The sequence below is a fragment of the Hemicordylus capensis genome, chromosome 1, assembly GCF_027244095.1.
Source record: "Hemicordylus capensis ecotype Gifberg chromosome 1, rHemCap1.1.pri, whole genome shotgun sequence".
Classification (NCBI taxonomy): Eukaryota; Metazoa; Chordata; class Lepidosauria; order Squamata; family Cordylidae; genus Hemicordylus; species Hemicordylus capensis.
The window spans coordinates 74,245,164-74,261,781 of NC_069657.1; the positions used below are offsets into that span (position 1 = coordinate 74,245,164).

General features: G+C 42.3%; 1 protein-coding gene across 2 annotated transcripts in view; it reads left to right on the forward strand.

Moving 5' to 3' along the window:
- Positions 1-1,803: 1,803 nt before the first annotated feature.
- Positions 1,804-16,618, forward strand: part of CAPN3 (calpain 3) — a 48,722-nt gene continuing 33,907 nt past the window's right edge. For both annotated transcript variants that reach the window (XM_053284929.1, XM_053284930.1), the window contains exons 1-5: positions 1,804-2,394; positions 7,025-7,094; positions 9,514-9,632; positions 12,900-13,033; positions 14,425-14,593. In XM_053284929.1, coding sequence (XP_053140904.1) covers positions 2,104-2,394; positions 7,025-7,094; positions 9,514-9,632; positions 12,900-13,033; positions 14,425-14,593 — 783 coding nt within the window. In that variant the 5' untranslated portion in view covers positions 1,804-2,103. The remainder of the gene's footprint in view (positions 2,395-7,024; positions 7,095-9,513; positions 9,633-12,899; positions 13,034-14,424; positions 14,594-16,618) is intronic.

Sequence of the window (16,618 nt, forward strand, 5' to 3'; positions counted from 1 at the left end):
CTTCCTCCACTTGCGCTCCAGTCGCCTACCTTGCTGCTTCAACCCCCGTAGATCTTCCATATACCAAGGGGCCAAATTTGAAGAGGGTCAGAAGGGACGCTTAGGAGCAATCATGTCTACTGCCCTGGTGAGCATGTTATTCCAATTTTGCACTACGGCATCAATAGGATCACCTGTAAAGCCAACATTAAATCTCTCCAAGGCTTCTTGTAATCCTATTGGATCCAATAACCTCTTCAGGCGGACCATTCTAATGGGCCCCTCGCCCCTGCAGAGATGGAAAGTGGTTGTAAGCCTAACCTTAACCAGATGGTGGTCCATCCATGACAATGGGGAAATCACAGGAGTCCCTTATCAAGGGACCCTGATCAGAGTAAAAGACCAAATCAAGTGTGTGACCTGCAATGTGCATTGGTCCGGAGACCACTTGGGATAGGACCATAGTTGTCATGGCTACTATGAACTCCTGAGCTGCCCCAGACAACCAGGTGATGCACCTCTGTTTTGTGGTCATCCTCTTCAAGGAATGGACACAACTGTCAGATCAGCCAAAGCTGGTAGAAAGCACTCCTGGCTGTGGTCATAGCCTCCACCTGAGATACCAGGGAGAAGCCTGGATCCAGGAGTACCCACAAGCTGTGTGTCTGTTTCTTCCAGGGGACTGTAACCCCGTCCAGCACAGGAAGATCTATTCATCCCTCAAATTCTGAGCCCCTACAATAAGCTCCTCCATCTTGCTTGGATTCAATTTCAGTTTGCTATCCCTCATCCAGCTCATTACTGCCTATAGGCAGGCATTTAGAAAATGAATGCAATTTCCTGATGAAGAAGATGACAAGGAGAAGTAGATTTTGGTGTCATCAGCACACTGATAACATCTAGCACCAAGTCTCCTGATGACCTCACAACGATTTCATGTAGATGTTAAAAAGCATTGGTGACAGAATGGAGCCCAGAGGAATTCCTTATAACAGCTCCTGTTTTGAGGAGCAACTATAACCAAGCTCCACCATCTGGAATCTACTTAAGAGATAGGAGTGGAACCACTGCTTAGCAGTGCCTCCTTTCCCCAACTTCCCTAGGCGATCCAGAAGGATACCATTGATGGTATTGAATGCAACTGAGAGATCCAAAAGAACCAGCAGAGTCACACTCCCTCTGTTGATTCCCCAATAAAGGTAATTCATCAGGCTGACCAAGACTATCTCAACCCCATAGCCAGCTCTAAAGCCAGTTTGAAATGGGTCTCGATAATCAGTTTCCTCCAAAACTGCCTGGATCTGGAGTTGTTGTTATTGCAACCAAGGATGCTTGTGTGGGCTGCACCCAGCTGACACTCTTCCTTCTGGTAGTTCTTGTGTGACTGGGTGAGGGGGCCTTGTGTCTATAAAGTATTAGGAAGAGGACATCTAAGAAATGGTTTAGCTGTCAGGACTTAATTACTGCCTCTGCATAATATTTTTAAATCCAGTTTTGCAAAGATGTACACATCCGTTCCTAAATTTTAAAAGACATTTTTGACAGTTTCTTAAACATTTTAGGTAATCTTCTTGATAAGGGAAGTTCTAGCAAGAGGACTCGTAAATAAACCTTTACATTTAAAGTTGCTTTCATTTTTATCTGTATTTATTTAACTTACCGATGTAATGGTTATTTCAGATTCTGCCTTTCCTCTTTTACCCTTCGGAAAGAATCAATTCCAAGTAGGATTTTCTTCTTCCCTGGCTCCATACCAACACTGTCCCTCTGAGTTTATTTTTAGTTTTCTGAGCTGCAACCTTTACAAAGCATGCCATAGGCATGCTCACACACACACACACACAAATCCGGAGGTAAAAGTTACTCAACAATTTCTCTTGCTTCCTGCCGAGAAGAGAGTTTTGACATCAGCTAGAAGAATTGCTATAGCAAGAGTCTCAGGATAATATGTATATGGTTCTTCTTCTATTTGTCTGAATATTTGTAGACAAGGCAGAAGAGGTTGCTGTGCCTGTGAAACATTTAACAGAACAGCTTCCTCTTTTCTGTCGCTTCCTTCCAGTTTGCAAGATCCTCCTTAATTTGTGTTGTTAAGTCGATAGACTTGCTTAAATCTAACCTTCCATGCCGTCAGCCATCAATGTCCCTAAAGACCAAGAGACGGGGGCTGGGCCGGTTCCCCATGATCATGCTAGCACTGCCACTGAAACAGGTGGAGGTACAGGAGGGATCAACTCTGCCATCCTCAGCCGCAACCAGCCTATCATTGGAGTAAAGGAAAAGACCTTTCACGAGCTTCATAGGAATTGCCTCAAAAAGAAGATACTTTATGAGGATCCAGACTTCCCAGCCAATGATACTTCCCTCTTCTTCAGCCAAAAGCTCCCCGTCAAATTTGAGTGGAAGAGACCACCAGTGAGTAGGTTTCCTATCTAATTTAAAGACTGTAGTGTTTAATAATTGCAAATACAATCAAGCCAATGTTCCATTCATTAAAGAGTAACTCAGAATGTCATTGGCATACATTTGCCATTCAAGATAGGAAATAATGCTGTATATGGGGGAAATGGTGTCTGGAAAACAACCAGTTTTTAGGAAGAAGAATTTGACTGTTTCTTCAGACTTTTAAAAGTGCCTTTGAAATGGCTTTGGTTTTATTTGAATTCAAGGCCCAAACCTGAAATCTGTTTTGGATGCCAAGCAGAACGACGACTCTTTGTTTTTAAACACTTTGGCTGACATGATGTGCAGTGACACAGAGTCATAATCTGGCATCCTGGGGCTGCTGCGAACTCCTAGAACAGCGTGGATGCTGTGAAGAATAGGTGGTAGCACCAGCAGCAGTACTGCGGTTTTCCCCATTTACAACAATGGTAGAACTGCGGTAGCACTATACTTTTGCCACCACCCACTCTTAGCATCAGGGCAGCAGTCCCAAGGTGTTGTGTTATGACTCCTTACACTGCACATCATGTCAGCCATTGCTGTGATTCAGTTGTCATAAGAGAGGATCTAAATGTTTTCTCTACAGATAGTTCATCTGCTGCACGGAAACTGCATTTCCCCAGCACTGAAACAACAGTATTTTGTTGTTGGAAAAATGCAGTTCTCTTCCTCCAGTTAATAATACTTACTGCAATGATTACTGTGTGGCAGATAGTTTATACAGGTGTCATTGGAACTATTGGACAATGTCCTGGCAAGTAGTACAACTCTCATAACTATTCATGCCTGTACCAATCTGTGATTTATTTTAAAGTTTGCTTCATTTCTTTGGAAACTAAGCACTCATCTGCTCTGTCATTCAGGCATGACAGGGAGCAATCACAAAACCTTGAAATTATTTGATTCTCAATTATTTTCTATTGGGTAGCCATTCGAGATATAATGGTCCTGCTTTTTGCATTACCCTCTTTAAGACCAACGTATGCTATCTGACTAATCCAACCGGATAACTCCTCTGTCAATCAGCAGGAAGGCAGAGTTACAATTTCGTTACAAAGACGATGGGCTTTTTCTGGTAGTGTAGTCACAAAAGTGGGTTTCTACTAGGGCTGTGGTCAGTCAGACGGAATGGTTCCAAAGGCACCATTCACTTGCAAATGAATCACTGTTAAGCTGCACCCAAAGCTTACAGGATGGAAAACAACTTATTCCTAGCTCCAAAAGGCACTATTGCACTTCCAGCAGTATAAGACTTCAGGGCATACGTATTTTTAAAATTTATTTATTTATTTATTTATTTATTTATTTATTATTTTTACATTTTCTATCCCATTGTTCCTCCAAGGAGCCCAGAGCGGTGTACTACATACTTAAGTTTCTCCTCACAACAACCCTGTGAAGTAGGTTAGGCTGAGAGAGAAGTGACTGGCCCAGAGTCACCCAGCTAGTATCATGGCTGAATGGGGATTTGAACTCAGTTCTCCCCGGTCCTAGTCCAGCACTCTAACCACTACACCAGCGTGTAGAAGGAACCAGCGTGGTTTAGTGGTTAGAGTGCTGGACTAGGACCGGGGAGACCCGAGTTCAAATCCCCATTCAGCCATGATACTAGCTAGGTGACTCTGGGCCAGTCACTTCTCTCTCAGCCTAACCTACTTCACAGGGTTGTTGTGAGGAGAAACTCAAGTATGTAGTATACCGCTCTGGACTCGTTGGAGGAAGAGCGGTATATAAATGTAAAAAATAAAATAATAATAATAATACACCATGCTGGCTCTCCTCTTGATGGTGCCATGTGACACAACATATTATAAGTCTATGCTATGTTTAATTCATCATTGTTATCTGCATTATTTTGCTTATTTAAGGGGAAGGGCAGTTTTTTGTTCCGTTATGAAGCAGTACATTTACTCCCAAGTAGCCTTGAGCTTCAAGGCTCAGTTAACTCCACTCACTACCTGGCAATGTTGTATAGTTTGTCCCTGATTTAGTTTAATGTATATTTTTACATGATGGGAAGCACCCACCCACACAACTGCAGTCTAAAACAGCTCAGCACAAAAGTCTGCCAGCTTCATCTACATTTTGCAAAATGTGTATATCAACCTTTAAAAGTGTAAAGTGTGCCGTCAAGCCGATTTTGACTCCTGGCACCCACAGAGCCCTGTGATTTTCTTTGGTAGAATACAGGAGGGGTTTACCATTGCCTCCTCCCATACAGTATGAGATGATGCCTTTCAGCATCTTCCTATATCGCTTCTGCCTGATATAGGTGTTCCCCATAGTCTAGAAAACACCTGTATACACAATATAGTACATATCATAGTATGGGAAACATACCAGCGGGGATTCAAACCGGCAACCTTCTGCTTGTTAGTCAAGCATTTTCCCGCTGCACCAACCTTTCGTTGATATTATATTTGCCCAGTTGATGCAAAACCTAAAACAGTATAAGATTCCACAGAATTCCTTCTTTCTGCCTCAGAAATTGAAGCCTATTTCTCTTTATATTCTGTGTCAGTTGCCTAACTCAGGATGTTGTTTGGTTGGTGCAGCGGGAAAATGCTTGACTAACAAGCAGAAGGTTGCCGGTTCGAATCCCTGTTGGTATGTTTCCCAGACTATGATATGTACTATATTGTGTATACAGGTGTTTTGGAGTAGTGGAACAAGTCCTTTTTCAAGAGGAAGAACTCTACTGATAATGTCACAGACTAGAATAGCATTGATCTGCTAACTGTAGAAATGATGTTACACTGAGATTTCAATCAAGAGTATTCAGGTAAAAGATGAAAGCATCAGAAACCAGCAGGCTGGAGTGCAGGAGTGTCTGTCATTAGTGCATTCAGTTAAATCTGTCATTCTCTAAATTTGACATTAAATTTGTAATTTAATGCACAACAATCCAAATTCCACTCCAGTAAATGAATACACTGAAAATATTTGAAGGCACAAACCACATACATAGCAGCAGAATAATGGTACATCAGCAAAGTGCTGCAAGTAACATCTTCTTATGCAGCTGGGAAGTTCCACCAAGTTCAATGACACTTGCAAGATTCTCATTTACTTTTCACAAAAACTTTGAAGTTCCCACACCTCTTATTTACCTGAATAGTATATGTTTATAAAGAAGTAATTCACTATGAAATGCCTATATCTCCTGGATGTATTTGCATATCTCAGCATAATATCTGGTTTCAACATGGCAATTTTTGCTTTATTTTCAACTGTTTTCAAAAGATGCAGAATTCAGCTGCTCAGCTTTGAGATGGGTTCCCTCAACAAGAACCACAGCCTCTAGTGAGCGCAGCTCAAAAGATTAATGTAAAACCAAATTTGGGGGGATATTTTCTCTGTAAGAGTTTACATAAGGGTTCCCAGGGCCACAAAATAGAGAGAAAGTGATATCAGTCTAGGCATCATCTCATACTGTGCAGGAGGAGGCAATGGTAAACCCCTCCTGTATTCTACCACAAGGCTCTGTGGGCACCAGGAATCGAAATCAACTTGATGGCATACTTTACCTATACCTTTACGTCCTTTTTATTTAACACAGATGGTTTCCCAATCATACCACTCCTGTATGATACGCAAAACAAATATATTGAGTGCCATGGGTTCTATATTTTTAAAGAATTAAAGTTTTAGGTTTGTGATTTTCCTTTGTTTTTAGGAAAACCATAATAATTTGGGCTGGTGTCACCAATATAGTACATAACATGAAAACATATGTAGCAACCACAGCTGCTCTAGAATAGAAATAGGCTGTTAGTACTATAGAGAACAGAGACGTTTCCTGTCCGCAAAGCTGCAGATGTGTACAAATCCATGGTGAACGGGCCTTACCACAGAGTACTGTACTTCCAGTTTCAAATTCTAGATGTCAAACCTTTTCAAATGTGTGGACTATATCCCACTTGACTATATTTGACAATAAATACATTTGCATTAATAATTTCGTATATTTGACATGTGTGCATCTGTGCTCGTACGCACATGTATGTGAATGGATATGTGTATTTGCCTTGACTATAAACAACATTATAGAAGATTTTCAATAGTCTGAGGAAGACAACATTTTGTTTTAGTCCTTAATAGGGTTGCCACATTTGTTGGAGATAGTTCCTGAACACAATTGTGAAAAGGTGGGGGGAGATGCAAATTTTAAAACCTATTTTGACTGGGATCGGAAAGAGTGCTTGAGAGTGGAACTGGGGGGTTTGTGCATTTTTTTTGTGTAGCATTCTTTGCACAGGAGAGAGTTCGGAGTGTTTCACCTCAATAAACACAATCAAATATGTGAAATAAATATGAAAGGAACACAAGTGCAGGTGAGAAATGGACGAGAGAAGCACCAGGAAAACAGGTAAAATTCATTAAAAATAACTAATAAAATGCATTCAGTAAAATTCATCTTCCTACTCAAATCCCTGGATGTTTTGTATCCAGGACAACACTTTTCCTAACATCCTGGACGGGATATCCAATTCCTGGACTTTCCAGGCCAGTCTTGGACATGTGGCAACCCTAGTCCTTCATGATGAAATCAGGCAGATCACATGTTCTTCCTCCTCAGCACTTTATTTATTATCTACAGGAAATCTGTGAGAATCCACGCTTTATTATTGGTGGAGCCAACAGGACTGATATTTGTCAAGGAGAACTAGGTATGAAACCCTTTCTTCTTACCTATTTTGGGTATGTGATAATTACCATACCAATTTATCAGAGACCATTTTCTAATTTGCAGCTTGAATGCTCATTGTTCTGAAGTGATGAGATAAAATAATGACCATACTACCTGACACAAATATTTTCTAAATAATGACAGATGTGCTTCGTTTTTTGGTTTGGGGTTTTTTGTTTTTTTTTTGGCGTGGGGGGGTGTTGCTTTCATTTCTTTTATTTTAATGAAAACCTAAATGGCTCTTTGTGACTTCCTTTTTTGTTTTTGCAAAGTCATTCTGTTTTAAGCAGGAGGGCTGCACATTTTAACTGCTAGAGTAGACAAATCAGTCTTACCTGATTAATTTATGATTAATTTTAACTGACAAGAGCAAATTTTAATTGGTGGAAATGGAAGTAAAAGGTACACTTATTTTATATTCTGAGCTCCAGTGTGGCTCAGGGGTGAAGCACATGCATTGCATGTAGAAGGTCCTACACTCAGTCCTGGGCATCTTCAGTTAAAAGGATCTCTATTGCTAGTAGAGAAGGCAGTATAGGGTTAAATCGAACATTGGTCAGACACTGAGCCCTTTCTCATGAGCAGTGAGAAAGGGCAAGAGGGCTAGTAAGGAAGAAGCCTTAAAGAGCTTGCCTCCCTGCAGATGACCAAGGGCTCTCTCTTCAGGGGTGGATTGCCCACCCAGACAACTACTGGCTGCTTACAGTACCTGAAACGTGTGTGTGTGTCCCACTGGGGGGTTTCCCATAATGCACTGTATGAGTGCATGGTGCATTATGGGGATCACCCCTCTCCTCCCCAGAGCTACCCAGGATTTCCACAGTCTTCAAGCAGCCATGGCTGGCAGATCATCACAGAAACGAGTTTAGGAGAGCTTTTGCTCTCCTTACCTTGTTTTAGAGGGTAGCTGCCTGGGTGGGTTTGCCATCGAAACCCCGGCAGTGCACATGCACAGGCAAAACTGGGCTGGGCTTCCTTAGCCCAATTTTGCCTGTGCATGTGAATAGCTTCATTATAAGGCAACTTCATATATAGTGTGATAAGGAATTAATAAGACGATATTACAGATGGCTTTTCTTTCTAATGATTAGTAGTTTTTAAAATGGATAACACTAGATTATGAATTTTATCAAACTTCTGTCAAAATATGTATGTATGTATGTATGTATGTATGTATGTATTTGATTTATATACCACCCTTCCAAAGATGGCTCAGGGTGGTTTACATTAAAATAAAAAACAAACAAAATCAATTAACAATTAAAAATTTTTAAAAACCCAGTTAAAAGCAAATTACAATTACAATTAAAACTAGATAATATTAAAACTACATATTATTGAAAGTCAAACTAAAAAGATGGGTCTTTATGGCTCTCCTAAAGGCCTCCAACAAGGACAATCCTCTTATATCCATGGGAAGCGTATTCCATAATCTAGGGGCGACAACAGAGAAGGCTCTATCCCAGGTTGCCACTGGATGAACCGGTGGTACCTGAAGAGGGAGTCCTCCTGATGATCTCAATGAGCAGTGGGGATCAGTTAGGTGTTCCCTCAGGTAACCAGGGCCTAAGCTATTCAGGGCTTTAAGGATAATAACCAGCACTTTGTACTTTGCCCGGAAAATTGGCAGCCAGTGCAACTGTTTGTGAACAGGCATAATGTGGTCTCTTTGGGATACCCCCGAGACCAATCTGGCTGCCGCATTTTGAACTAACTGAAGAGGGGGCAGATGAGTAGAAGAAGAACTCTTTAAGAGGCAGACATGTGACAATGCATTTCACAGCTCTTCTAGTTTGACACTGATGTGGTTGAAGCACTTTGCAATAGGGCATGGCCGGGGGGGGGGGGAGAATTATCTGTTCAGCCACCAGAGGTTATTTCCACTCTTATTCTGCTCCATCTGCTTTCTCCCAGAGGTGCTCTTACCCATGGACTTCTGGGCCAAAGTCCAGGGCCTCCTCACCCCCTGGGGCCCCCAGAATCCTCTTCAGCCTGTCCTGGGTGGTGTGGTCACTGTGCCATGCCTCCAGCCTGCACTGCACTGGGCGGCCAAGTGTGACTGTGACCTGTGCCAAGTGACCGAGTGTGACCTCTGCTTTAGAGACCGTGATGCAGGCAGTGGGGGAAGAAATATGTGGGATGGGAAAATGTTAAGTTGCGTGTTGAAATGTTTCTGCTAATGCATCTTTGCATAAATATGGCTGTTTTATATCCTTACATTCTTGTGAGTTCAGTTGCTGTTTGTGCCCTCAAGAACCCAAGTGTTAAAAATACTGTGCGTATCACAGTGTGTGTAGGGGGGTGATGCTTAACGTGCAGCCCGGGGGGCGGGGGGCTGCTCCAAAGTTCTTTAGGTTCCGGCTCCAAAATTACCTAGGTGCACCTCTGCTTCCTATCAGGTGATTGCTGGTTCCTTGCTGCCATTGCTTGTCTGACCCTGAATGAAAAATTACTGTTCCGAGTCATACCACATGACCAGACCTTCATAAAAGATTATGCTGGAATATTTCACTTCCAGGTATGTGTTATTAGTCAGAAAAGAGAAAGAGTTGCTTTCCACAGTTCAACTTTAGCCCATTAATTTAATCATTGTATTGTATTTTGCATTTGTATTTAACTTATTTATATACCACCCACAACTTGCATCTCTTGCATCTCAACAAATGCAATACAAATTAAACAAAATGAAAAATAATTAAAACATTAAAATCATTTAAAACCCAACATTAAAAACTATTAAAACTATAAATCTTATTAAAAGCCTGGGTTAACAAATGTGTCTTCAGTGCCTTTTAAAAAGTTGCCAGAGATGGGGAGGCTCTTATTTCAACAGGGAGCATATTCCAAAACCCAGGGGCAGCAGTGGAGAAGTCTGTCTCCGAGTAGCCACCAAACGAGCTGGTGGCAACTGTAGACAAACCTCTCCAGAAGATCCTAGCGGGTGTGGGGGTTCATGGCAAAGAAAAGGTTCTCTCAAATACCCAGGGCCTAATCTGTTTCGGGCTTTATAGCAGTGGTTCCTCAAATGGGAGCCTCCAGATGTTGCTGAACTGCAGCTTTCATCATCCCCAGCCACAATAAATTGTAGCTGGGGCTGATGGGAGTTGTAGTTCAGCAACATCTGGAGGCTTCCAGTTTGGAAACCACTGCTTTATAGGTTACTAGCCGACCTGGTACAAAGCATCTATGCCCCTAGTTCTCCCCATCTTCCCCCCATCTTCATTTCGTGCTCCCCCTCTTTAGCCCCAGTTTGTGCTCCCTTGACGGCCGGGCCGGTCGCCACTTCTCCTCATTCTCCTGGCCAGCAGTTTCTTTCTGCCTGTCCCCGTTGCTAATCGGCAGCTCGCTCGTGAATTCTCACGAGAGCTGCCACACATGGGATTAGCGACGGGTACATTTAGGAAAATTATATAGATAGATAGATAACCAGGACCTTCTATTTTGCCCAGAAACCTATCAGCAGCCAGTATAGCTCTTTCAACACAGGAGTAATATGGATTCTCTGAGATGACCCAGAGACCAACCTGTACCAACTGCAGTTTCTGGGCTATGTACAAAGGCAGCCCCACATAGAGTGTATTGCAGTAGTCCAGTCTGGAGGTTACCAGCATATGTTCTACTGTTCTGAGGTCATTCATCTCAAGAATGAATGACCTCATTTACATTCATTTACCTTGCCCAACCACAAAAAGTTGGAGACAGGCCTTCAGTTGCTTAACTCTGAGGGATCCAAGGCAGGCCTCTTCAGAAGAGGTCTAATGATTGCCTTCTTGAAACAAGGAGGCATCCTGCCCTCCCTCAGAGAAGCATTTATAATCTCTACTAGGGCCTCTACAACAGCCTCTCTGCCAGATAATATAAGCCATGTCGGGCAAGGATCAAGAGGTCAGGTGGTAGGCCACACCATTGTGAGCAACTTGTCCACATCCTCAGGAGTCACAAACTGAAACTGATCCAGGGTCACCACATAAGAGGACATCTTGGCATCAGACACTGTAACAATTGTGGAGTTTGAATCTAAGTCGACCCAAATACGAAATGTTTTGTCCACAAAAAACTCATTAAAAGCTTCACAGCATGTAATCGTAGGTTCCAAGTTCTCATTCAAGGAGGAAGGGGCATGCATTAGCCCCCACACAACTCTGAACAACTCCGCCATATGTGAACTTGCAGGTGCAAAATGGGCAGAAAATAATCACTTCTTTGCCACACGTATCGCCTGAGCATAGATCTTCAAATGAGCTCTATATAATAATCTGTCGTATTCATGTTGAGTCTTTCTCCACTTGCGCTCCAGTCATCTACCTCACTGCTTCAGCCCCCGTAGTTCTTTTGTATACCAAGGGGCCCATTTTGAAGCGGGTTGGAGATGATACTTAGGAGCAATTGTTGTCCACTGCCCTAGTGAGTTCCAGTTCTCCACCAGGGTGTCAACAGGGTCACTAGCAGAGCCAACACTAAATCCCTCCAAGGCTTATTGGAATCCTGTTGGCCCAATCATCTTCTCGGGCGGACCATCCTAATGGGCCCCTCACTCGTGCGGAGGTGGGACATGATCGTGAGTCCAACCTTAACCAGATGATAGTCTGTCCATGACAATGGGGAAATCACCAGAGTCCCCACCCACGGAATACCACCCTGTTCAGAGTGAAAGACCAAATCAAGCGTGTGACCAGTAACATGTGCTGGTCCCAAGACCACTTGGGATAGGCCCATAGTTGTCATTGCCGCTATGAACTCCTGAGCTGCTCCAGACAGATTGGTCCCAAAGTGAACATTGAAGTCCCCACCACCACCACTACAAGCCTAAGAAACTCCAACGCCAAGCCCAAGGCCAAGTCTGCAAGCTCAGTTAGGGACTCTGCTGGGCAGCGAGTTGATCAGTACACCAAGAGAAGTCCCAATCTATCCCTGGTCAGCAAACTTAAGTACACACATTTGATATGGTCAGACACTTAGACAGGGATCCTGGTAAGGGAGAGTTTATTCTTATAGACCACAGCCACTCCACATCCCCACCCACATCACCTCACCAGCTTTTCAACAGAGTACTCTGGAGGAAGAAGCTGGGACCAGACTGGGCCACCAGCCTCCCCCAACCAAGTCTCTGTGATACATACCAGGTATGTTTACCCCTTCATCCAGAGTCAGATCATGGATGATTTCAGGTATATTCTGGACTGAGCTGGCATTACAAAGGAGCAAGGTGAGCAGTGCTCCCTCTAACAGGGATTCTTATTTGTTTCTTATTTCTCTGTGTAAACTGCCCTGAGCCATTTTTGGAAGGGCGGTATAGAAATTGAATTATTATTATTATTATTATTATTATTATTATTATTATTATTCCCAGATGTTGTTGACTAGTTGCAATGGCTTTTGCTTGGGGATTATGGGAGTTGTAGTCAACAACATCTGGGAGTACCTGTTAGAGGGAACACTGAAGGTGAGGCTCTGTGGGTGGGTGGCATTGCTCCTAGAGGTCAAAGAGCTGGCAGGACAACCAGAAGGGGAATCAGCTATTAAGTTTCTGATTTCCCTTCTCCTGCCATGGCCTGCTGACCAGCCAATGTTACTGGAAGATGACACAAAAATATACTGACTGGTGAAAGGCTTATTTGCATTACTACACATTTATCATAAAAGAATAAAACCTAGTTCCATATATGTGGCAGCCATAACATGTAAACCAGCTATTGGTCACAGGCCACAGCTAACCTGTTTTTCTTATGCACATCACTGCTCCAAATTTTAATTTTGCAATTCTAATCCTTTGTTTATTTTCCAGTTTTGGCGTTTTGGAAGCTGGGTGGAAGTTGTCATTGATGACCGCTTACCAACATATGGCAAACATCTGGTCTTTACCAAATCTTCCCATCAGAATGAATTCTGGAGTGCTCTGCTGGAAAAGGCCTATGCAAAGTAAAGGCATTTCCTACACTTAGTGTTCTGTCTTCTTAGGAGTTCCTGATTGGTTGACTGAATGATCGATTGATTGATCATATTTCTATCCTGCTTATTATGTACATCTCTTTATACATCTCACATATTGTTGTCTGTGGTGAGTTAGAGGGGTATGACTCCATTACAAGTAGTCAAGGATACAGATAATAATGAAGATTGGCTTGTTTTCTCTTCAGAGCTTCTCAGACCTACATTGCATTTAAGTAACACATTTCCCTCAATGTGGTGTAATTTACAATAATAAAGAGCCCACAACAAAGAAGATGGATACTCTGCCACTTGGGCCAGTTAAGACAAATACTGGAAGCTTTGCCTCTCCTGGGAACAATCTGGGTCTCCTTGGAGCTGCCTCCCATTTGGAGAACCACTGGGTCATGATGTGTTCTGTTTGCTGCATCCAAGGCCCTTTTTAGGCATTCATGTATGCACATTAAATTGATGTACAATGCATAAAAGTAATAGGTAGACTGGTAGTGCCATAAAATCAGCTGTATGAATGTTGCTGAAATTTGTTATTCAAATATCTAAACCTAAATACAGGTAAAGGTAAAGTGTGCCATCAAGTCAATTTTGACTCCGGGCACCCACAGAGCCCTGTGGTTTTATTTTGGTAGAATACAGGAGGGGTTTACCATTGCCTCTTCCCATGCAATATGAGATGATGCCTTTCAGCATCTTCCTATATCTCTGCTGCCCAATATAGTACCAGCAGGGATTTGAACGAGCAACCTTCAGCTTGTTAGTCAAGCATTTCCCTGCTGCGCCACTTAAGGTGGCCCTCTTTATTTGCAAGGGTTCCATTCTTGCCTACAACCATGAGTATGGAAATCATGAATAAAGAAACCTTACCCCTATAGGAATCTATGGGTTAGATTCCTGACCCCCAAAATAGGGCAAAAAGTGGGGGCAGAAATAAAAGGAATAAAGCATTGTACCTTGCTCTCCAGGTCTCCAGCTCTCTAGCACTGTCCCCTGAAATCCCCAAATCCTCCTATTTTTTGCAAAATTAAAATCACAACTTCTTGTAAAAGGAGCCACAAAATATCTCCACATTGCCTCTGGACAAGAAGCACCACTAGAAACAACACCAGAAATAACTTCCAGTGCCCCAGGAACTACAGACTGGCGAAAATCACCTGTTTTACTACCCACAGATAACGAAACCAGGTTTCTAAGACCTGGCCACAGAGATGCACAAAACTGGATAACAAGGGCCTCCTGTAATGCAAATTCTTTAGGCATTTCTTGATTTACAGTATGAAAGATTCAAAGATTATTGGAACACAAATGAAGAAAAATCACCATAATTCTGTGTACGGTATTCTAACTTTTTGTGTTTTCCTTTTCAGGCTCCATGGGTCCTATGAGGCCCTGAAAGGAGGCAACACAACAGAGGCTATGGAGGATTTCACAGGAGGAGTGACAGAGTTCTATGAGATTAAGGATGCTCCTAAAGATATATATAAAATAATGAAACACGCTATTAAAAGAGGATCTCTAATGGCTTCCTCCATTGAGGTATATCTTGGAAAATATCAGGGATATTCACACAAACATAATTAGTCCCACCTTAAGGTTGCACTGAGGCCAATTTCACATAATTTACAGTGGTCCCTCGACTTACGAACTACTCGACAACCGAATTTTCGACTTACGAAAGGAAAAAGTGGCCGCATGCTTACGAATTTTTCGACATCCGAACGGAAAACTGTTGGCGGTTTTAGATGCGGTTTCCTCGACTTATGAATTTTAGATGCGGTTTCCTCGACTTACGAATTTTGATAATGTGGTCGTTGCCCCATGGCAAGCAATGCTCCGCAGGAGTTTGCAGAGTTTGCGGAGTTTGCATTTTGCATGCCTTTAAAGTGCACTTGATAAAGAGTTTTGCACATAAAACTGGGTGTCTGGGTCTTTTTCCTAGGCTCCGGAACGAATTAATCCGTTTCCAATGCATTCCTATGGGAAACCGCTTTTCGACTTACGAACTTTTCGACCTACGAATGTGCATTCGGAACGGATTAACTTCGTAAGTCGAGGGACCACTGTATATCCAACACATGGCAAACACATGCCTAGATGGTAATCTGACAGCTGTAAATGAACATCACATCAAATGGAATCTTGCTGCACTGAGTACAGCCCTGTATTGGGTTGTTTTCAAATGTTTGAAAGTACATTTTGCTTCACTTTCTCTTTGATTCTCTGAGTGGTGGGGGGTTTTCATATATAAACTGGGCAGAGCATTCTCTGATGTCTCCGCTGTGAAAATCTCTCCCCAGAACACAGCATTTAGGCAACAGCTTAAAGCTTTGCTTTTTCTCAGGCATATAGTAGTATTTGTGTTTTTAATTTTATTATATTGATACTGGTTGACATCCTGAGTAATGCTGAGTGTATGCTCCTAACAGTGTGGGTGATTTTACACAAGAGCATGAAATTTCCACTGCTCTTCCCATGTTCCAGAAGCACCATTTGACAGTGGAAACACATCCCTGAGGGTCATGTAGCCCTCAGGGACATGTTTTTGCAGGTCAAATAGTGCTTCCAGACAATGGGAAGAGTAAAATCACGATACTCCTGTACAGAAGCGTCCACCCTTAGAAGCATCTCGAAGTGCTGCATGCAAGTGGCTCTTAGGAGCACATGCACAACATTAGTCAGGAAAGATGTCTGCCTCTGACTCTTGCTTAATGTTCTGGGTCTTACTGTAGATTATTTTCAGTAGTTTATTGCTATTGTTTCTAATGTTTTATTTAGCATGTCACCTTGATGACCTTGTAGTAGAGAGACAGGGAAAGTGTTTAAAATAACATTAAAAGAAATAAATAATGATCATATGATATCTTGCAAAAGTCATAATGTGAGCATGAAAATGCTACCTCAGAAACAGGCCTGTGCATTGGTGGCATGAAATAGAAAAAATTACTATGGAACCCAGCACAAAGTTGCTTTTCCAAATCCTTAAGTGAAGGAATTTCTTTAGGTTACTTCATGTTGAACTATGGCTATGTGTTTGTGTTGGGGGTTGTTAATTTTACCCCCAGTCAGTAAATAGCAGAGCACTAGGGAAGCAGTTACAGAGTAGGTAGCAGAGGATGGTTTAGTTGTTGCAGCTATTTAGAGAAAACACATGGAGATTCTTGTAGAACTAAATACTAAGTATTTATTGTTTAAGTACATGTAGATAGGAAAGACCTAATCCTAATCTAAAGGACTACATAATGAATAGGTAAGGAGAGAGAGAGATGTTTCCATCTGCTCTCTAAGAGGAAAAGAAGGATTGTGACTCAGCACTGGAAGTGCTGAAGGGTCAGATCAGGGGTAATAGAGTAGGGACAGATAGAGAGACCCTTACTCACTGTCTCTACTCCCAATGCCCCTAGTGGTCATTAGGATAGTTGCTGCAAAAGGTTGATGCACTGGAACTCCATCTCCAACTGTTTGAAATGGAGAATAACTTAAAAATGTGAAAACTAGTGATGGTTAGAAATGAAGTACAGTTTTATGTTCTATAGATTGGTATCCATATCATACTGGATCTAA